At 50.9% G+C, this 22567-nt stretch overlaps 1 protein-coding gene across 9 annotated transcripts in view; it reads left to right on the forward strand.

Moving 5' to 3' along the window:
• Positions 1 to 22567, forward strand: part of SHANK3 (SH3 and multiple ankyrin repeat domains 3) — a 430757-nt gene that overhangs the window by 58016 nt on the left and 350174 nt on the right. For all 9 annotated transcript variants that reach the window (XR_014538733.1, XR_014538734.1, XM_083572536.1 and 6 more), the window contains exon 2: positions 7540 to 8039. Coding sequence is in view for 7 of the 9 variants with exons in the window: in XM_083572536.1 (XP_083428662.1) it covers positions 7653 to 8039 (387 nt within the window). In the remaining 2 variants the exon portion in view is untranslated. The remainder of the gene's footprint in view (positions 1 to 7539; positions 8040 to 22567) is intronic.

Raw genomic sequence — 22567 nt, forward strand, 5'->3', positions numbered from 1 at the left:
GCTTCTGGAGTGCAAACCCAGGATTGTGAGGAACATGGGACATTCCTGCACTGCCACGTCCCCAGAATGGGGCACCATGAACTGGCTGACATGCTCCCCCTCCAAAGCTCACACATGGAATGCTCCAGCTGCAGAGTCTTGCTCAAGCCGCCATCCTCAAAGCTGCTGGGTTCCTCCAAACATCTTTTTTGTTTGTTTGTAGGCATAGGAATCCAAGAAGAGCTATGCACCTGGATCAGGCCAAAGGGGGTTCATCTGGTCCAGCATTGTATACTCAGTGTGGCTAACCAGGTGCCCCAGCGGGAGGCTGAACATAAGAACATGGCGTAAGATGAGCCTTTTAGATCAGGCCAAAGGGAGCCCATATTGTCCATCGTCCTGTTCTCCCAGTGGGAAACCAGCAAGCAGGACCTGTCTTCTCTTGCAATTTTCAGCAATTGGGATTCAGAATAATAATAATAAAAAAATAATAAATTTTATTTATACCCCTCCCTCCCCAGCCAAGGCCAGGCTCAGGGCAGCTAACAAGCAATAATAAAAACAAGTTGAATGAATACAACTTAAAAACAAGATTAAAATACAACATTAAAACATTAAAACATTCAAATGCAACCTCATCACAGGAGGAGAAAGGAAAAAGAAAGAGAGGGAGGGAGGGGATCAAATTGACTCCAAGCCAAAGGCCAGGCAGAACAACTCTGTCTTACAGGCCCTGCAGAAAGAAATCAGATCCTGCAGGGCCCTGGTCTCATGAGGCAGAGCGTTCCACCAGACCTGAGCCAGAGTTGAAAAAGCCCTGGCTCTGGTTGAGGCTAATCTGACTTCCTTAGGGCTCGGGACCTCTAGGGTGTTGCTATTTATGGACCTTGAGGCTCTCCGTGGGGCATACCGGGAGAGGCGGTCCCATAGGTAGGAGCGTCCTAGGCCGTGAAGGGCTTTAAAGGTCAAAACCAGCACCTTAAATCTGACCCTGTACTCCACCGGGAGCCAGTGCAGCTGGAAAAGCACTGGGTGAATATGCTCCCATGGCAGAGACTCGTGAGGAGCCTCGCTGCAGCATTCTGCACCCGCAGGAGTTTCTGGGACTGCTTCAAGGGCAGCCCCGCGTAGAGCGAGTTACAGTAGTCAAGCCTGGAGGTGACCGTCACATGGATCACTGTGGCCAGGTCGGGGCGGGAAAGGTAAGGGACCAACTGCTTGATGCGGCGAAGATGGAAAAATGAAGTGTTGCTGCCTCTGACGGTGGAGGTAGACCACAGCCATCGAACCCTCTCCAGCCAGTGTTAGGTGTCCCCAGTCAGGAAACTGCTGCCAGCACAAGGGAGTTGCTGCCATTTATGTCTCCGCTGCTGCTGCAGCTAGAGCTCAGCTGAGATCAGAGCAGAGCGCTTTGCCAACCAGTTTAGCTCTGGGCAAGCTTCGCAAGATCTCAGCTGATTAATAAGTCTATTCAGATAGCAATGGCTGAACCCGGGCTGCGAGAGAACTTGGATCAAACGTCTCAGAGCTTAGCCACATTTACCTTTCCTTTGCACTTTCCAGGCACGATCCACACTTTCAGGCTCTGTGTCCGAGTGCTGTTTCCCCTCTGACACCCGCTCTTTACTGCGGAATTGGAGCAAACAGCAATCCGCAGAAAACCCAAACGGCTGTTTGTTGTGCTTCAGCTTTAAAGAGTGGGTTTTTGCAGAGAAAGCTCCAAGGCAAAGAAAAGAGCAGTTGGACATGGAGCTTGAAAGCACCTGACCTGTGCCTGGAAAGTGTGGGGTGAAAGTTAAGTCTGGTCAAATCTGATTTTGCACATTATGAGTTGCAAGTGCTCTTGCAGCTCAGTCTTAGCTAAGTTTTCTAATGGACTTCTTTTCCAGGAAGCTCAGCACAACCGACTGGGATTGGGCCCCACAGAGTTGAATGAATAAGGCTTAATAATCTATTTAAGATGATGAAGGGAAGTAAAGTAAATATTGGAATGTCTTCTATACATTTCTTGAGTTATCTTTCATCTCAGGTCAAAGTAGAGCAGGCAGCAGGCTAGGGAAGAAAAAGCTGCCACTTTTTTTAGTGAAGGTGAGTGTTGGAGGATTTGACACAGGTAAAAGAAATGGCTTTTTCACACAGTGCATCCTTAAACTGTGGAACTCCCTCCCACAAGGTAGTGAAAGCCACCAACACAGATGGCTTTAAGAGAGGATTAGATGAATTCATGGTGGAGGAGAGAACTATGGATGACTATTAGCCATGATGGCCATGCTGTGCCTGCGTGGTTGCTGGAAACCCTGGGAAGGGAGAGAGCTCTTGTTCTCGGGTCTTGCTTGGGGGTTTCCCAATAGAGGCATCTGCTTGGCCACTGTTGAACAAGATGCTGGATGAGATGATGATGATGATGATGATGATTGTCAGGGGACTGCCATCGGAACAGGGGCCAGGGGAATACAGAGAGGCTCAGATACTGCTGAGTCCAGCAGTGGGGAAAGTCACACCTCCAGTGGAGCAGAGGGGGAAGGGGAGGGTTCGAAAATGCTACTGAGAGCCCAAGCGCCTCACCTAGCCTGGCTGGCCAGGAAACAGACATGCCGTTTCCATCGCTCAGCTTGTGCAGATGGGTGAAACGTAAGGAGGGGAGGCGGAGATTTGGGGTGTCTAAGTTCTTATATTGGGGGAGAAACCGGAAGAGGCCACTCCCAGAATCTGCAAGTGACTAGACGGACATGAACTTTAGGGTTCTGCACTGTAAATAGTTTGCACCAATAAAACCTGTAAAAGACAGGTCGGAGTCCTGCCTGGTTACTCACGAGCAACCACCACCAGCACCTGACAATAATAATAATTTATTACTTGTACCCTGCCCATCGGCTGGGTTTCCCCAGCCACTCTGGGCGGCTTCCAACAAGAGATTAAAAATACATTAAAACATCAGTCATTAAAAGCTTCTCTAAACAGGGCTGCCTTCAGATGTGTAGTACAGTGTATTTTAAAATGGGGTTTTAGAGTTCTTAGGGGGTTTTGAATGTTTTATGTAGTTTTGTAGTAGTTTTATGTAGTTTTTATGTAGTTTTATGTAGTTTTGTGGTAGTTTTATGTCGTTTTATGTAGTTTTTCAATTTCATTGTTCCGCAAGGGACAATGACAATAAAGATATTGTAATCGTTATCGTCTTCTAAAAGTCAGATAGTTGTTTATTTCCTTGACATTCAGTAGGAGGGCATTCCACAGGGTGGGTGCCACCACCAAGAAGGCCCTCTGCCTGGTTCCCTGTAACTTTGCTTCTCGCAGGGAGGGAACTGCCAGAAGGCCCTCGGCGTTGGACCTCGGTGTCCGGGATGGACGATGGGGGTGGAGACGCTCCTTGAAGTATACTGGGCCAAGGTTTTTTAGGGCAGGCATCAGCAAATTCAGCCCTCCGGATGTTTTGGGACTACAATTCCTATCATCCCTGGCCTGACCACTGGTCATGTTAGCTAGGGATGATGGGAGTTGTAGTCCCAAAACATCTGGAGGGCTGAGTTTGCCTATGCCTGGTTTAGGGCTTTAAAAGGTTGGCACCAACACTTTGGGCCATTAGCTTGATCCAGTGGCTCTTCTGAGATTCATAGGTCTCGGATGAGGGTATGAAGTATCCTGTTTCAGGTATAATGGGTTGAGGGGGGTATAGGTATCAACCATCTTTCTCCAACCTGGTGCCCACTGGATCAGACTCAGGCAGTGTGGTTGAAGCTGTGTAGTCAAAAGCCTTTGAAGCGCACTAGGTTGGCGAAGGTTTGTGCAGGCGAACATTGGTGTAGAAATGCAGGCCGTGGATTGATTAACAGCCAAAGGCTTGGTTGAAGAGCAATGCTTTTGCCGAAAGATATGAACCTCCCTGAGGAGAGCATGCCACAAATGGGGAGCCACTGCAAAAAAGGCCCTGTTCTCATGCTACCACTCTCATGGAGGAGGCACATGAAGAAGGGCCTCAGAAGATGATCACAGGGTCTGGGTTGGTTCCTCTGGAGAGAGGCAGTTCTTGAGGCATTGTGGTCCTGATCCATTTAAGACTTTATAGGTCAAAACACATGCATTTACTCAGGCAGTTAGTTAAATGAGCTGGAACGAAGGAGTCTACTCAGGCTGATGTTGATTTGCTTGTGATTGTTTTGATTAGTTTTTTGGATGGTTTTTCTTATTGAATATGTATTAAGAGTTACTGTCCTAAGCCACTCCGGGATTGATTTTAATAGAGCGGGCGGAAATGCCTCAAATGAATGAATGAAATGAAACGAGCACTTTGAATTGGGGCCGGAGGCTAATTGGCAGCCATTGCAGTGGAGCCAGGATCGGTGCAATATACTCAAATGTCATGCCCCGCTGAGCAACCTGGTTGCCGAATTCTGCACCAGCTGAAGTTTCTGAACAGACTTCAGAGGCAGCCCTACATATAGCAGTGCTGCCTGCTGAGGGGGGCTGGCCCCACTGGCAATTGGGGCTCAGCACCCCCCCTCCCTCTCTTCTTGCTCTCGCTCTTGGGCCTTTCTTCTGGGGATATTTTTGCCAACTCTCTTGCACTTGTTCCCACCTTCCTTGATGTCCTCCTGAGCCGAAGAGCCTTTAGAAGGAAGATCTGCTTTGTGAGTCATTCTTCCCTTCTGTGCCCCAACTTTCTCCCTGGCCTTCTTTGCTCCCCCAACCTGCTCGCTTGGCCCAGTACTGCCATGAAGTCTTTTGCTGTTGCAGCTGGTGAAACTCTTCCACGCTGTGCCTGAGAGCCACGGAAATGAATGCGAGCAGGATTGCAGCGTCTGCAGGAAGGCAAAGCGGCAGAAACAAAAGGGGAGAATCTCCTTAGTTGCCAGCTATTGAAAATCTAGGCCTTTTCACTCCCATCTCCGCACTCTGCGTCTTTTCAGATGTTTCTCTGAGGCAAACTGGCTTTGCCTCTGGAAGAAGGCTCCACAGGGGGCCTCGGCCAGTCTGGGCTCTCTGACAGCTGCACCTAGGCGAGGCAAACACTTATTTGTCACATTCACACTTTTCACTTTTGGGTGCGCTCTTGCAGGGCTGGGGATCATAAAATCCACAAAGAGACACTTCAGCTCATAAACAGCCCCTCCCAATAGAGTGGATATGTTAATATTTGTGCCCAGTCATTAGGTAGCCTTGTGATATAATCCACCGGGAAATTTGGATGCTGGTGTCTGAAACATTGCCAAAGAAAAGAAGGGCTTTTTACTAGACGTGCAGTCGGATCCAGTGCGCTTACTCTGTTGTTGTTGAGTCATTTAGTCGTGTCCGACTCTTTGTGACCCCCTGGACCAGAGCACGCCAGGCACTCCTGTCTTCCACTGCCTCCCACAGTTTGGTCAGACTCATGCTGGTAGCTTCGAGAGCACTGTCCCACCATCTCGTCCTCTGTCATCCCCTTCTCCTTGTGCCCTCCATCTTTCCCAACATCAGGGTCTTTTCCAGGGAGTCTTCTCTTCTCATGAGGTGGCCAAAGTCTTGGAGCCTCAGCTTCAGGATCTGTCCTTCTAGTGAGCAATCAGGGCTAATTTCCTTAAGAATGCAGAGGTTTGATCTTCTTGCAGTCCATGGGACTCTCAAGTGTCTCCTCCAGCGCCATAATTCAAAAGCATAAATTCTTCGGCGATCAGCCTTTCTGAGGAAAGGTCTATTCTCACCTGGGCAAATGTGTTCGGTGAGGAGTAGGGTTGTAGCCTTGGATCTCAGCAAGCCAGCAACTCAGGTTTAGCAAAGTTAATTAAAAAACAACAACACTTGGCAGTATTTCAGAGCCTGAATCAAACCATTTTAGACTGCTGAGGCGCTAGCCCTGCCCGAATTTGCTTCAGACATTCGGATTTGATGAGTTGTTTTAGAAAGTATGAATCCTAGCCCTTGTTTTTGAATTGGAAGGCAGTCAGTATCTGCTTGCAATACTTCATTACTTTTGCACCACGTCCATTGTGAAACCCCTGATTGCCAAGAACTGGTCATGCTGGGAGGCTGCCGGGTGGGAATTATAATCAGAAGGCCATGTTTTGCAAGCTCATCCACACTTAACTTTTGCCCTGCTCTTTCCAGGCACAGGTCTGTGCTTTAAAATGCCACATCCAATCTGTTTTCCTTTTCCTTTTGCTCTGGTGCTTTCCCCTTGGGAACCTGCTCTTTAATGCCAAACCAGACCAAAGAGCAATGCAGGCTGCCATTGACTGGTTAAGAGCCGGTTTCCATGGGGGGAAGTGCCGGGATGGAAGAGCCATGGGTTGAGGAGGAGAGCATACCCAAAGGAAAGGGTAAACTTCTGGGCTGCCGTGTGGAGCCCTCACTCGATCTGTGCATTGGCGCAGTTGACCTGAGGGAGCTGAACCTCAAGAGCCAATGACTGGAAAGAGGCAAGGGAGGTGGGGGGGACGGACTCGTACATGGGCCTGGGGGAGCAGTGTATCTACAGGGATCATCCAGACACACCAGGATTCTTTATGACTCCTGGATTCGCAGCTCCCTAATTCTAGGTGAGTTGGGGCTGACTCTGGTGACAAGTTCCTCTGTGCACTCTGCACTTGCTCAGCAGAACTCTTGTCCTGAGCATTGTCTCCTGCCTTTGGGTACCCCGCCTAAAAAGCAGCTCCTGTCCTTTTGCTGCACCGTTTTGCGGCCCCACAGGTGTGTGCCCCAGGACCCCTTGCAGTGTTGCAGAGCATGCTGGGGGCGCAGCTCTCAATGAACTTGCCTCTTGCACTCCCAGAATCCTTCGTGATGTTGCAAAGGATTCCAGGAAATGCCTCTTCACTTGCACGCTGCTTGCTCAGGGACTGGGGAGCGTGTATAAGCTTTGCTTCCTAAATCAGGTGACTCTCTGACACGGAGGGATTCTTTTGTCCCGGGGCCTTCCTTTTTTGCGGACAATTTCCCATTTCCTAAGCTCATCAGTAACAGCGAAGGGGTGCCAATTGCCGGCGCAGCATTAGGGCGGCATGGCGTCCTCCAAGTCGTGAGCTTCCTTTTTTTTTTTTTTTTGGCTAAACACCGTGCTAGTGAAAAGCACATGCTCGACTGGGCGGCTTTCTCGGGCACCAGGAAATCTCCCCGACAACGCAAATTGCCCAATGCAGTTAAGAAATTCCCAGAAAGTCCACATCGCAGCTTTGGCAGGGATGGGAACAATTGCTGGCAGGGTTTTAATGTGTGTATATCTGTTCTTTCTCTCTTCCCCACCCCACTCCCGTTTCTCTCTCTTTCCCTCCCACGCCGTGCAATCATTCCCCACACTACCCCTGCCCCTCTCTTTTTTGCCCTGCCCTGGCATGGGGCGTTGTGGCCCCCTCCTCCCCTTGCGGCCCTTACCCGTGTGCCCATTTCTCTGTGCATGGCCTTGTGCGCCCATTCGGCCACCCTGCTTGCCCTCCTGCCCGGTGCCTCCTTTCCCTTGCCCCCTTTGCGCCCCCTTCCTGATGCCCCATGGCTCCCCGTTGCTGCTGCCGCGTACCCCTTGCCCCCCACCCCGCCCCCCGCTGCTGCTGCTGCCCTTCCTGCCTCCACCCCACCTGTGTGCTTGTGCCCCAGGAGTGTGATGTGCTTTCCTTAGTTTCCCTGCCTACTCTCTGTGCTCTCACCCTCGCCCACTCTCACGCACGCTCGCCGCCGCCGCCGCCGCACACTCCTCTGGCGCACAGAGCATGCCTCTTAGTCCAGCGAGCAGCAAACATGAGACTCCGGAGCAGCAGCAGCAGCAGCAGCAGCAGGAGAAAGCAGAGCAGCAGCATCAGGAAGAGGAGGAGGAGGAGGACGACGAGGACGACGAGGAGCAGCGGCGGCAGCAGCAGCAGCATCCTCCTCCTGCGCTCCAGCACCACCAGCTCTGCGTTGTCAACGGCGATCCCGGGGAGAGCAGCGCGGCGGAAGGCAGCCTCAAGGAGGAGACCCTGTATGATACCATCAAGCCCCCCGCCACCGCCGGCCCCGGCCCTTGCTCCGACAAGCTGGCATCACCGCCCGGGCGGATGGACGAGCCGGCGCCCAATGCCCTTGTCGTGCGCATCGGGATCCCAGACCTCCAGCAAACGGTGAGTGCTTCTCGCTCTGCCCGCCTTGCGCGCCTCGGACCGGGGAGGGAGGCTGCAGGCTCGGCCGCCGGCCTGGTCCCCGCACGCCGGAGGGACACCCGGGGCTGGCGGTGGGGTGGGGGGCAGACCCGCCGGAGGCCCCAGAGATGCGCAAGTTCCCCGGGATGGGGCAGCGAGAGCCGCCTCCGCCTCCTGCTCGCCTTCCGCTGCCTGTGGAATGGCTGGCGAAACTTTTACGGCAACTGCAGTCTCACGAGGGGGGTGTGGGATGGAGACGGGGGGGGGGGGGGAGGTGACCAGCCCCACTGGGATTTCCCTGCTCTCCTGGCAGGCGGCATCCTCCGCCTCCGAGATGCCCCTTTCTCCAGGCAGGAGGGTGCTACGCAGCCTGGGCGAGGGGGTGCCCCCACCCAGGTTTTAGTTCCAGTGATGGAATGGGCGGGCGGGTGGGGGCTGGGGTGGGGAGCAGGAGGGAGAGCGGAGCGTTTCCTGGAGGACCGGCTTGCATCTGAGCGGCACGGAGAGATAGAGATAGAGGCTGGGGCCATATTGGAAGGCCCCCTCCCAGTCGAAGCAGGATGGGGCTCAGGGCGGAGTAGGAAAGGGCCCCTGCGCTTTTGCTCTCCCAAGGGGCCAACAGCCACCCGCTTCTGCCCCAACCAGCTGAGGGAGAATGTTGATGGTTGGGCAGAGGGTGCCCAGCTTCCCTGAGAGGAGTTCTTGAAAGGGGGGGGGGAGATATGCAATGGGGGGGTGGCTGTCCCACTCCAGAGCTGGGGGTGGTGTTCATGTTTTTTTGTGTGGCTGGACTTCTACAACTGTTTCTGAGCATTTTGAAGAAGGGACAGTTTGCCTGTCCTAGCAAACTGAAGAGGGTGTATTTGTGGCCCTGAGAAGCTGGGCTGTGTCTTCTTCTCTCTTTTTTTTTGGGGGGGGGGGAGTGTCCACCCTTCTATGCTGCTGATGAGGGGTGTGCTTTCTGTGGGGCCAAGCCTCCAAGGGTCTGGCAGCTTGTCTGCTGATCCTGTGGGGTGTTTCTGTTGGATGGTTGGGGGCTTAGAGGGAGCGCCTTCTCTTCTTCTGTGGGGCTTTGGGCTATCCTCCCCCCACCCCACCCTGGCTCTGGCCACATCTATTCTGTGGGGACTGTGCCAGATCTATGGGGTGGGGAATGTGTGTGTGCCCTTTGAGGCGAGTTGCCTGTCCTGTGCAGATTTCGGACCCACTGAAGATCCGTGGGGCTGCCCTATTGGTGGTGTTGGTGTGATACGAAGGCAGAGGGGTCTCTGCATGTGGCTCCTCTCAGCTTCCTGTGATCTTGAGACCCCTGATCTGTGGGGGGCTCTACAGGTTCCCATATAAGGACCCGAACCTCCCAGTCCCTGGTTCTTGACAGCCTTCTCTCTCCCCAGGTGCTGATGGGTGGAGTGGGGGGGGACACACACAGCTCAGCCCCCTCTGCTTCATGGGTGGGTGATGGTGGGGGTGAATTTCTCTTTGCACCATCTGGGTGGGAATGCAGAGGTCTTGCAGGGCAGCCCCAGGGCTGAGACAGGCAGTGATGGGGAAGGAGAATGTTTGGGGTGGACTGGGGGGGGGGTGTATGCTGATCTTGGTTGTGGGGGGTGGGGTGGGGGTAGGAGCTGCCTGAGGCTCCTTTTGGCTGACCCAGAGAGGAGAGCCTGCCCCCCATCCCCCCCTTTGCTTGGCTTCCTTACAGAGCTGCTCTCAACAGGGTTGGGGAGAAAACCGGCAGCAGTACAAACCATCAGGTGGGCTTCCTAGGACTCACCTGGTAGAGGCAGCAAAGGAAAGGAGCCTGGAAATGAAGGGAGGGCTGTGGTTTTGCTGCACAGCCTGATGCAAGAGCAGAGAAGAGGTTTTTGGGGAGGTGGGGTGAAAGAACCAAGGGCTCTTCCTGTGTTGCGGGGGGGGGGGGCTCCACTCTGCCGCCAGCCAGCCCCTCCTCAATCCCCTCCTGCTCAGCAAAGCTCTTCCTGCACTTACCTGGTCTTCTTTCACATGCCTATCCCTTCCCACCACCCACCCCCACTCAAAACTGCCCCCCCCAGCTGGTTAGCTGCCTCTGCTAGGAAGCAGAATGCCTATTCCTGGCTCAGAGTTCTCCGGAGGGTGGAAATAAGAGAGGGAGGATATCTGTTCGGGGTGGCGTTGCCTTTGGGTGCTGTGAATTTGGGTGCCGTGAATTTGGGTGAAGGCAGGGATTCTTACGAGGGGTTCTTTGTTGCTGCTCAGCTGCCGTGGGGACTCTCTACCACTCGGAGGCTCTCCAAAGTCTCAGCTTGAGCATAGTTTGGAAAAGTTATTATGATCCCTTCTTCCTGGAACAAACATGGGGTGGTGAGGTTTTGGCAAAAGTCTTATTGGCTGAGGATGGCTTCGAAATGGCAGTCATCCAAGGAATGTGGCAAATATTCCCCCCCCCTTTTTAATCAGAAAGTGGCATTATGAGTGAGTTTGGGATCAAAAACAGCATTTGCACCCTGCTTTTCTTGTGTCCGTTTTATGATATTCTAGCAGGGAACCAGGCAGAGGGCCTTCTTGGTGGTGGCGCCCGCCCTGTGGAACGCCCTCCCATTAGATGTCAAGGAAATAAAGAACTATCTGACTTTTAGAAGACATCTGAAGGCAGCCCTGTTTAGGGGAGTTTTTAATGTTTGATGTATTTATCGTGTTTTTAATATTCTATTGAAAGCCGCCCAAAGTGGCAGGAGAAACCAGATGGGTGGGGTATAAATAATAAATTATCACCATCATCATCATCACAACAGCCTTCCCAGGTAGGCCAGAAGTTTTTATTAGTGCCATTTTTGACCCTCTCCCTCTCTAAAAGTCCACAATGCCCTAGAGTTCCCTTTCAGAGGGTGATTGGGGCAGGGAAGAAGGAGATGCTGGAACAGCGCAGTTTTTAAAGCAGAGGTTGCATGGCCATCTGTCATGGATGCATTTGTTGAGATTCTTGCATTGCAGGGGGTTGGGCTGGATGATCCCCTTCCAACTACGATTCCATGATTCTAGGTGGGGAAGGAGACATTGTCCGCAATGAAGGCAAAGACAGACCTGTTCAGTGCCAGCTCTGGAGCCCCTCAGGCCATGGGCACCCTCCAAATAAATGACAGTCATACCTTCATGTTACGTTCTTTCAGGTTACGTCCGGTGGTGACCCAGAAGTACCGGAAAGGGTTACTTCTGGGTTTCGCCACTCGCACATGCGCAGAAGCGCTAAATCACGCTTCGCGCATGCGCACAAGTGCCAAATCGCGCTGCGCACCTGCGCAGATACGGCGCTTCAGATTGCGCTCTTTTCATGTTGCGAACGGGCCTCCGGAACGGATCCGGTTCGCAACCAGAGGTACCACTGTATGAATCTCTCTTCAGGGCAAGGAAGCATGAAGGGATGTGGCGAGCACAGCAGAGTGTGGAATTGGCCATTTGGCTGCCTTTGCCACCAAGCTGTGGTGTGCGCACTGTCTGTGATAAGCAGATAAGAACTGGGATGTTTGGCCCATGGGGGAGAGGTTTTGGCAAGTGGGAGGTTTGAGCAGGGCGCTCAGTCCTCAGAAGGACAGAGCTGGTCACTGAGGGAGGTGCTGCTGACTCTGCCATGGCTCACCTGAGGCTCTCCAGCTGCTGCTGGACTCCACTCCCATCAGTCCTGGCCAGCACTCAGGACTACTGGGAGTTGTAGTCCAACAATGTCTGGAGGGTAACAGGTTCCCTGTCCCTGAGTGGGAAAACACAACCCAGCAGGCTTGGAGGATGAGGGGCATTTTGATCAATTTGCCATCTAAACTGGCTATTTGTGCGGGTTGAAAGTTTGGGCACAGCTTTGGTGTTCTTGTTGAAGGTGGTGGTTGGAATCGTCCCTGCAAACTGCCCCATCCCGGAAATAAATTCCGTTTGCTGCACGGAGGAAGCAACCAAGCAAGGCATGGGTGGCAGTGCCAACAGGGGCAACCAGCATGGAGCTCCTGGCTAAGCCTTGCTTTCATGGGATGGCCGCCTTCTCTGCCCTATAGCTTCAACTTGAGCAAAGCCCTTAACCTTAGCAGTGAAACCAGAGGGTGGCGCCACAGAGATAGCCCTGGAAAATGGGGAGCAGGAAGAGATGAGGGCGCCTCAAAGTGTAATTGACTTGCTACTGACAAGTGCTAGCTGGCCTTCTGCTGCGGATCCGGAGGCCATTTAGGTCTGTGCCCCAGAGCCTCCCCTCTATGGGGTTAAGTTTCTACTTTGTACCCCCATCAACTCCAAGTAGGAGTGAGAGACCCCTGCCTGAAATCCTGGGGAGCCACAGCTGCCAGTCAGTGTGGACATTTGTTGTTGTTGTTGCCGTTTAGTCGAGTCCGCCTCTTCGTGACCCCCTGGACCAGAGCACACCAGGCCCTCCTGTCTTCCACTGCCTCCCGCAGTTTGGTCAAACTCATGCTGGTCTCTTCGAGAACACTGTCCCACCATCTTGTCCTCTGTCGTCCCCTTCTCCTTGTGCCCTCCATCTTTCCCAACATCAGGGTCTTTTCCAGGGAGCCTTCTCTTCTCATGAGGTGGCCAAACTGATCTCGATTGACCAATGGGGCCTGGCTTGGGATAAACCAGCTTCTTACATTCCTTTTTTTAAAAAAAATAAATATAATTTTTATTGATTTTCCAATACAAAACATCCAGTTAATATATCCAATCATAATACTCCAATTAAAATAAAAAAGACCAAATTATAGTCAAAATTACAATTATTAATTTTTCAGAGCTCCCCACAGTCTGGATCTCTGAAGCGTATCTCCACATCTCAGTCCTGCTACTCCTCATTGTTTCCATATTTTCCAAATCTCGATTTTGACGCTTTATGATTCTCCGTCCCTGAGTCCACGATTCTCAGTCATCCGCTTCTTACATTCCTGAGACTGGACATGTTGCGCATGTTTGCACATGTTTGGGGGCTGAGGCTTTGCAGTTTCTTGGATCCCGCAGTGCGCTGCCCTCCCCTCAGTGTGGAAGCAGGTGTGTGTGTGTGTGTGTCCTCACGTGATTTGATCTACACAGGTATCCAGGCCAGTGGGCATCTCTGGGGCTCCTTGAGGATGCTTGCAGAGCTGGGGCAGGGCCTGCCTGCTCTTCCAGTTGCAGGGGGCTTCTGTTGGCTGGGGGTTATTTCCTGCTTCACCCACCCTTGCCACAGAGGGCTTGGGGGGGGCAACTGGCGCCAGCAGCTCCTCGGCTCACAGGGAGCTGGGTGTGCTGAACTTGGGAGCCCAGCAGGAAGCTGTGCCAGATGTTTAGCATGCATGCAAGACTGCTGGGTGGCATCAGGGAGGGGCGGGAGCTGTGTGCACCGATGCTCCCAGCTGTGCTCCTGCAACTCGGGGGGGGGGACTTCCGTCAGTACAGCGCAACGTTGCCGACTTGGAGGGCGAATGGCACCCCCCACCCTCAGCAGAAACGGCTTGGAGCTGTGGGGTCCTAGCAGCCATGTTGGAGCGACTCCTGTGCAGGCAAGGCCTCCAGAGCAGCATCCCCCAAGCTGGTGCCCTCCAGCTGTTTGGGACTACAACTCCCATCAGCCCCAGGCAAGCTGAAGGGAGTTGTAGTCCAAAACTTCTGGAGAGTAGCAGGTTGGGTAAATTTGCCATGGGGTGTCCAGGACTGGCACTTTTCTGGCCCTTGCTTTGATGTGTGTGCCGGAGATAGCTGGAAGAGACTTGCGCTTTCTTATGGTACAGTTGATGGGCATTGCCCAGGTCAGGAGTAGTTGCCATATTTGGGGGGGGGGTGGAAGGAGAAGAGTTTGCTCATCGGTTCAGATTGGCCAGTGACATCAAGTGTTTTTCATTTTCATTTTCATTAAAAAAAAAATTATGGATTTATAAAAGCACAAAATACAGAACTGAAGAATAAAAGGAAAAAGTGAAAGGAGAAAAAATAGATCTATTCCATCAATCCATAATTCCATTCCATCGACTTCCCATCCATCCTTCCATGGCTCATCAAAGTTTACCATTCCTGCTGCACATTCTATTTTTTCTAACTATTTAAACATTCAAATTCTTCTCATTATAAACTATGAATGCTTAGCTTATGCCAAACCAACGAAAGTTCTAACATTTTTGCAATGGTTTTTTTAGGTAGTTTGCAAATGGCTTCCATTTCTCTTTAAAACTTTTCTCTTCTTGCTCTTTAATTTTGCTGGTTAAGCTTGCTCATTCTGCATATTCTATTAATTTCATCCGCCACCCCTCCTTAGTAGGGACTGTCTCCTCTCTCCATCTTTGTGCATATGGGATTCTTGCCATAAACGGCCTTAGCCCAGTATACCTGAAGGAGCGTCTCCACCCCCATCGTCCATCCCAGACACTGAGGTAAAGCTCTGAGGGCCTTCTGGCAGTTCCCTCACTGCGAGAAGCAAAGTTACAGGGAACCAGGCAGAGGGCCTTCTCGGTGGTGGCGCCCTCCCTGTGGAACACACTCCCATCAGATGTCAAGGAAATAAACAACTATCCAACTTTTAGAAGACATCTGAAGGCAGCCCTGTTTAGGGAAGTTTTTGCTGTTTGATGTACAGTGGTACCTTGGGTTACAGACACTTCAGGTTACAGACTCCGCTAACCCAGAAATAGTATCTCGGGTTAAGAACTTTGCTTCAGGATGAGAACAGAATTCGTGCGGCAGCAGCAGGAGACCCCATTAGCTAAAGTGGTGCTTCAGGTTAAGAACAGTTTCAGGTTAAGAATGGACCTCCGGAATGAATTAATTTCTTAACCAGAGGTATCACTGTATTTGTCGTGTTTTTAATATTCTATTGGGAGCCGGCCAGAGTGGCTGGCCAAGGATTCTTGAGCCGTGATTCCTGCATTGCAGGGGGCTGGACTAGATGACTTTAAGGGCCCATACCAACTCTAGAATCCTACCATTCTGTGATTGGCTCTGTGCTGGTTCTTGCCGTGTGTGGCTCACATTTCCCGGTGTTCTTCAGCAGCTGTGCTGTGCAAGTTGTTGTCAGTTTCAGAGTGGTGATTGTACATTTTAGCCATTGCACACCCAGAGGTGATGCTGCAGACTATAGGAAGGGAGGTCTGGGGGGGGTGTGCTCCACTGCCACCCCCCCAGCCCCTCCAGGGCCATCACTGGCACCCTGATAAGAGCGAGTACAAGGGTGTCCGTCTAGGAACACTGAATGTAGGTCATGCCGAAGAAAGGCAGCCTGGATCCTGGAAAGCGGCAAGCAAGGAAGAAATGGAGAGGAGGAGGAGGATCGGGCTGGATACCAGGGGAGGTTTTTAATCAGCCCAGAGCATCACCATTGAAAAGGCTCAGGTTGTGGAGGCAAAGAGCCTGGTCCCTGACAGGAAGGAGGTTCATCAAGCAAAGTGCCCCAGAGCCACGGGGACGGTGGGCGGAGGACGAACGGCTATGTGGGCACCACGAGATTCGTGACCTAGCTGATGTGAACCAGGAGCTCCTCAACCAAGACCCCACTTTTGGAAAACACTTTGAATCACATCTGTGTGTGCTGCACTGGGGGAGAGTGATGATGGAAACCCACACCAGGGGCAGAACTGGGTTTTATTTCACTCGGGTCAAAGACCCAGTTGGGGGCACACACACACCCTTGCGTGTTTGCATAAACACACACACACACACACATACACAGGCTGGCAGCCTGAATGGAGCTCCTCTGGAGGCTTCACCTGGCTAGCCCCTCTCCAGCTACGGTTCTGCCCTCCCCACATCATTTTCTTAATTAAAAGTCTTTCCAGCCCCCCCAAAAAATCTATCACATTTGCCCCATGGGTACCTGTATCTTTTTGCCCCATGGGCAATTATGAACTTTTGGGTAGGGGGGAATTTTGCTTGTTTCAGGGAAAGGGTTAAAAGTCCCATCACCATGGTTCCCATTGAAACAACCCCCCTGCTATTAACACTTTTAAAGGGGAGGTGGTGAGTAAGGGCTGTGCTGCTTGCCCAGCTGCTTCCCCCTGGGAAAACCCATTTCTAGTGCCGAATTGGAGCAAAGGGCCATCCGGGTTTCTTTGGGTTGATGTTTGTCTCATGCATAGAAAGCACGAGAGAAGCAGAAAACCGCTTGTACCCCTGCTTTTCAGACATAGCGCAAGCAGAAGTGTGCATGAGCCTTCAGAGGCGACATGATAGAGGTTTATAAAATGACGCTTGTCAGGGAGAAAGGGGAGAGAGGAAAGTGTTGCTCCTCATCTCATATCACTGGAACCAATGGCCATCCAATGAAGCCCGGATAAAAGAAAGGACTTGTTCATGCAGCACATAGTTCAACTGTGGAACTCCCTGCCACAGGAGGCAGCGATGGGCATCAACTTGGATGGCTTTAAAAGAGGGTTAGTCAAATTCATGAAGGATGAGGTTATCAGCGGCTACTAGACATGATGGTTTTCTATGTTCTACCTCCACTGTTGAAGGCAGTTGCTGTTCCTGCATTGCACGGGGGTGGGCTGGATGACCCTCAGGGTCCCTTCCAACTCTAGAGTTCTATGATTCTAATTGCCAGTTGCTAGAAGTCAGGCAGGGAGTGCTGTTGCTTTCAGGTTTCTTGGGTGCTGGATTAGACAGGTCCGCTTTGCCCTGATCCAGCTGCCCCCAGGCTCCTCTTGGCTTCTCAGAAACATTAGGAACAGACAGAATGAGACCAACAGTTTCAGAAAGGGCGACAGCTGGACCCCTTCATAATTTGTGCCTAGCTCAACCTGGGAGGGACCCCTATATTTCATTCCTTGGTTGCCTTCAGGACAGGCCCAGCTGAGGGACTCCTTCTTAGGATCTCTGGTATTTTGTGTGATATCTGTGCCTTCAGGGGTACATTGGATGGGGTGTCTTTTTCCTGCTACGGTGGCCTGATCCAGAGTCTGGTTTTGCTTTCAAAGTGGTGCTGAGGAGGCTGCTGAGCACTGCCGTTCCTATGCCACATGGTGTATGGAGATACGCCAGGGCAAACCTTTTTGACTGGCACCTATGACTGGCACCTAAGTCTTCCAGATTCTGGGTTTGTTCCTGTTTTTGGTTTGCACATTTCGTTCTTGTAATGCAGCCTGGCCAAACCTAGGAGGTAAAGGTAAAGGGACCCCTGACCATTAGGTCCAGTCGTGACTGACTCTGGGGTTGCAGCGCTCATCTCGCTATATTGGCCGAGGGAGCCGGCGTACAGCTTCCGGGTCATGTGGCCAGCATGACTAAGCCGCTTCTGGCGAACCAGAGCAGCGCACGGAAATGCCGTTTACCTTCCCACCAGAGTGGTACCTATTTATCTACTTACACTTCGTGCTTCTGAACTGCTAGGTTGGCAGGAGCAGGGACCGAGCAACGGGAGCTCACCCTGTCGTGGGGATTCGAACCGCCGACCTTCTGATCGGCAATTCCTAGACTCTGTGCTTTAACCCACAGCACCACCCGTGTCCTAGGAGAACGTTGCATAAATTTGCAAGAGGGCCTTGCCTTGCTGATGGAGCTCAAGCAAGCCCCGGGAAGTAAGGTGAGGCTGTTTCTGGGCACAGAGTTAGGTAAAGTTTCTGACTGGGAAACTTTGGGGGCTTAAATCTTCGCCGTCGAATCTGGTGGGGCTGATTCGGCTTGGTAGGTTCAGCTTACAGTTGGCAGTGTGGCAGTATCAAATATGCTATTGAGCATCACAGCAAATCTTGAAATTAAATCATTGTCATGACTAATCCAAAGCAAATGAATACTTATTCACTCAGGTGAGTTGAGTGGGGTGAACTTAGCTGTCACAAATGATGTGCTGGAACAAAATAAATAAGATGTGAGGAACAGTGAAAGAGGAGAGAAAAGAGCTGGTGTGAGGGTTGGGGTTGAGAGGGTGAGAAATTCCATCTGTCTGTTGGTGCCACAGGGAGGGAGAGACCAGATCAGAGTGCTTTGCCCCAAGAGCCAATCACCCAGGGCTGCTATTCACATTTCTGACTTTAAAAGAGATTTGATGAGAGCGGGGAGATCTGCTTGGAAATTGGCTCCCGGTGGGAGACCTTGTGCTCTTTCCGTGCAAATACTCCAGCATGTCATTTCTCTTGATCATGGGGGGAAATCCCAAGAGGAAACGTCTCGTGAGTTTAACTTCACAAGCAAAAGCTCAGTGGGCACCTAATGGTATTGGGTGAAAACTCAAAAATCTAGGACTGAAGGACACAGGAAGGCAGCCCCAGTGCTGTGGGTGGATGTGCATGAGTTATGCAAAGTCAAAAAAAGACAACTGCACTCCAGTTGTCCACCAATATTGAATTTTTTTAAAAAATGCATAATTGATGGTGATTGCAGGATTTGCTTTTCTTAGAAGCTGGGAGTATTTTGGCAAGCACTGGTGAGGCAAAGGGCAAAGATATTTTGAAGGACTTGGACAGGGACGCAAGTGCCCCAAAGCCTCCTGGAAGCTGCATCTTGAGTTCTAGTTGCACTTTGTCAAAGACTTGCCTGGTAGTCATGAGGTCTAGAATCTTATTTCTGCCCTCCTCTCCCCCTGCCCTCGTATCCTGGGGAGGTTTTTAGGGATCATGAGTATGCATTAACTGAAGACAATTCAGGCTGTGAGGTGACCTAGCATATACCCAGACCAGATCCTTCATGTGTCAACAACAGCTCCTTCCATGGTCTGACATGCCCTAAGTGCCATGTGAAGAAGAGTTTGGATTTGATATCCCGCTTTATCACTACCTGAAGGAGTCTCAAAGCTGCTCACATTCTCCTTTCCCTTCCTCACCCACAACAAACACTCTGTGAGGTGAGGGGGGCTGAGAGACTTCAGAGAAGTGTGACTCCGCGTAATCCACATCTTTTTAATCATCCAATTTGTCATCTATTAAATATTCTTATCTATTTCATCTGTGCTGGATTTAAATGAGACCTGCTAAGCTATGCATTTGTCCATGTGGGTTCTTGAAATAGTCAATAACCATTGTCCATACCTCCTTATATTCATTTTCTCTTATTCTGTTTGTCAGACCAGCCAGTTCAGCATATTCAAACGTTTTACTCAGCCATTCTTCCTTAGTACTAGACTTGTTCTCCACCTTTGTGCCCATAAGGTTCTAGCTGTGGAGGTGGACGTATAGTAGTAAACTCTTTCGTTTTTGGGGGGACCTCTGTTGTTCCCATCCGCAAGAGGAAAATCTCAGGTGTCATTGGGAAGGTTTTTTAAGTTTCTTTTTTAATTCATTATATGCAGTTGCTCAATATACCTTAATTATTTTACAGGACCACCGCATGTGAATAAAAGATCCCTCAATTTCATTACACTTCCAACATTTACCGTCTTCTTTTTTAGACCGTTTCTGGTGGGTGTTAAATACCATCTGTGGGCCATTTTCACCATGTTTTTGTTTATCACACAACATGCCGTAAGATTCATATTTATTTTCCATGACTTTTTTTCTTTTCAGGGTGACTATGTGCCTCTAAAAACCAGGCTGCAAACAGAGCATGCGCTTAGAGCGCATGACTTCTTAAAGAACCGAGGGAGCTGTAGCTTATGTGTGCTAGGAATTGCATCTTGGTGACGTTCCCAGGATTCTTTGGAGCAGCCATGTGCTTTTAATGCATGGTGTGTCTGTGGCCCTGGCTGAATCAGAGTTGCTGTTGCGTCCATGTCCTTGTCCTTGCAGGTTTCCTACTGGCATTTGGGTGGCCACTGAGAACAGGATACCGGACTTGATGGGCCTCCTTTGGCTTGATCCGGGAGCCCGGATCTTCTTACATTCCTAGGGTTGGCCCCTGCAGCAGAGATTGGCCAGAGCTCTTCAGCTCAGATTCACAGGAGCCATTTCTGATTCCCACGTTGCCATATGGCAAGCTGTTTCTGTTTTGAGCGACAAGCGATCTTTTGGGTTAGCAGTGGAGAAACTGGCCTGATTTACTCAACGTAACACCAAATGGTTAACTAAACTAGGCTAACAACCAACCTCTAAAATGGTCTGTTAACATTCCAATAACTCATCCACAGAATTGGCAAAGAAAATAGCATTTAATGCAACACTGAGCAACTGCGACACTCTGGACAGCCGAATAACCCCCTTCTATTGTCTCTCTGTAAAAATGGCTCTGGAAGCTGCTCCTTCCATCAGCCTAGGATGGCAGAACTCACTGGAGCAGAGTACAGGAGGCCCACAACTTGCACGTGATGGACTCACGCAATTGCAGTTTTGTGCAGGTGGGGGGGAAAGGAAATAAATAAATGGAGAGCAGGGCGGGGAAACAGATAGAAGGGGCTATCAAAGATCTCACATGATCCTTACCAGATGCCCAAGGAGCAAAGCAAAGGGTTTGAAAAGCTCTTCCCACGCTGGGTTTTAAGCTCTCCACCTTGCTCACCAGGTCATGCGAGGTCTCATGGGGCTTTGCAAAATCTTGGACATCTCTGGGAGATCTCGTGGGAGCCTCTCACAGCCTTCCTGTCAGGTGTGCATGCAGGAGCCAGGCCCTGTGACCAATAAGACTTTGCAGGACTGGGGCCTTCCTAAGTTTGTTCTGAAGAGGCAAGGCGCGGCTGCACAGGTGAGGCCGATTGGTAACTCACAGCACCTGGTGGCAAGAGCTGGGAAGGGATATAAGGTCAGCATTTCCCTTTGGCTCTTTGCCACAGCAACATGCTTCCTGCTTTGCTGCATTTGGCTTCTTGCTTTCTGATCCTCGGATCTTGGCTTCTTGACTCCTTGCTTCCTGACCCTCGGACCCTTGGCTTTTTGACTCCCGGCTCTCTGACCCTCAAACTCTTGGCTCCTGGCTTCTGGACCCCCGTTCCTGCTCCCACCCCGCCATCTTGCCCCTGGTCCTGACATCCACTGCCGGGACTTAGATCGCCCTGAACTGGACTGTGACACTTCCAGAGCCCTCACATGACCTTCTCAGAGCCTGATAAGGTAGAGATAGGCCTCACGGGTGCAGTTCTGGGGGTCTGTGATTTTGCCTTTGTGCACGAACCCCCCCAAAATGTAAGCCCTATGTGAGCTGTGGGCCTCCTGTAAGAGGTCACCTGAGAAGTGCCCCTCAGGATCCTGTGCGATGTTGCAATTGTGCCCAGCCCAAGAGAAGCAACTCATGACCCTCTGCGCCAGGGAAATGTACCTCTCAGACCACGAGATTAGAGGCCTTGCACTCTTTAGCTGTGACAAGATCTCCTGCTTCATTCCCATTCACCTGGTCTAATAGGACTTTGAAAATATCAAGAACAAAGGGAACAGAGGGCCGAGGATTAGGGTGCACACCACATCTGCCAGGAATCCAGGGCTCATTCCTGTGGCCATCAACTTGGGGTGGCTTTAAAGATGGCTCTGGACATTAGACTTCTGTTGATACTAGTGTCCTGATCAAGGGAAGTCATCTTCCTGCTCTATTCTGCCTTGGTCAGAATGCTACTGGAATACTGTCTCCAGTTCTGGGTGCCACAATTTAAGAAGGATGTTGAGAAGCTGGAACGTGTGCAGAGGAATGTAGGAGTGCAAATATCCAGAGTGTGGGGTCAAGTGGGATTACTATGAGGAATTATAAAATATGCATCAAGCCATTGTGTCCACGATGAATGCATTGTGTTGACAATAATTTCTGATCAAATCCCACAACCCTCTGCATCTCTGGCCATTTCCTCTACTGCCCATTTCTCTTGCTTGACAAGTCACGTACACAGCCCAGCTGCCAGTTGCTTAGCCAGCCCTGCATCCTGGGCCATCAAAAATAGTGGGCAAGCTTCTTTGATGTAGCTTTTCTGATATGTTAATCTTAGGATGTTAATCTTAGGGCCAGGAAACAGGTCTCACATAAAGGTGATAATGATCGCTGTCCTCCTGGCCATCCTTCTTATCATGTGTATTGATTGTTTATGACCTCCGGGGTTGCTGAATGCACTCCTTTGTAGTTTTCATTTATTTACCCCCAAAGTATGCATGCTTAACTAGTGTTTGTAGTTTAACTTTTTCCCCAAGTGGGGTTTGTTGAAATGCTCAGAAGAAATCTGATTGGTTCTTATGAACACTCTGTAAAAAGTTCTTTTGTGAATAAAATGACCTGGGTCAGGGCGTGGACAGAGAGATTATTATATGCACCCTTCCCAGAGCCTTGCTGGTTCAAGCCTCTGTGTGTATTCTTATTAATCAGAGTTCAATCCTTCCTTTACTTTGAGAACGCCTCAGAGGAAGGCAACCCAGATGATCAGGGATCTGGAATTCATGCCTTATGAAGAATGGTTGAAGGAGTTGGGCATGTTTAGCCTGGAAAAGCAGAGACAGAGAGATATGATAGCCATCTTCAAATATCTGAAGGGCTGTCACATGGAAGATGGAGCAAGCTTGTTTTCTCCTGCTCTGGAGGGGAGGAACCAAACCAATGGCTTCAAGTGAGAAGAAAGGAGATTCCAACCAAACATCAGGAATAACTTTCTGAGGGCAAGAGCTGTGCGGCCATGGAAGGGACTCCACTGAAAGGTGGTGGACTCTGCTTCATTGGAGGTTTTTAAGCACAGGTTGGATGGCCATCTATCAGGGATGCTT

Source organism: Podarcis filfolensis, assembly GCF_964270895.1.
Source record: "Podarcis filfolensis genome assembly, chromosome: 10".
NCBI lineage: Eukaryota > Metazoa > Chordata > Lepidosauria > Squamata > Lacertidae > Podarcis > Podarcis filfolensis.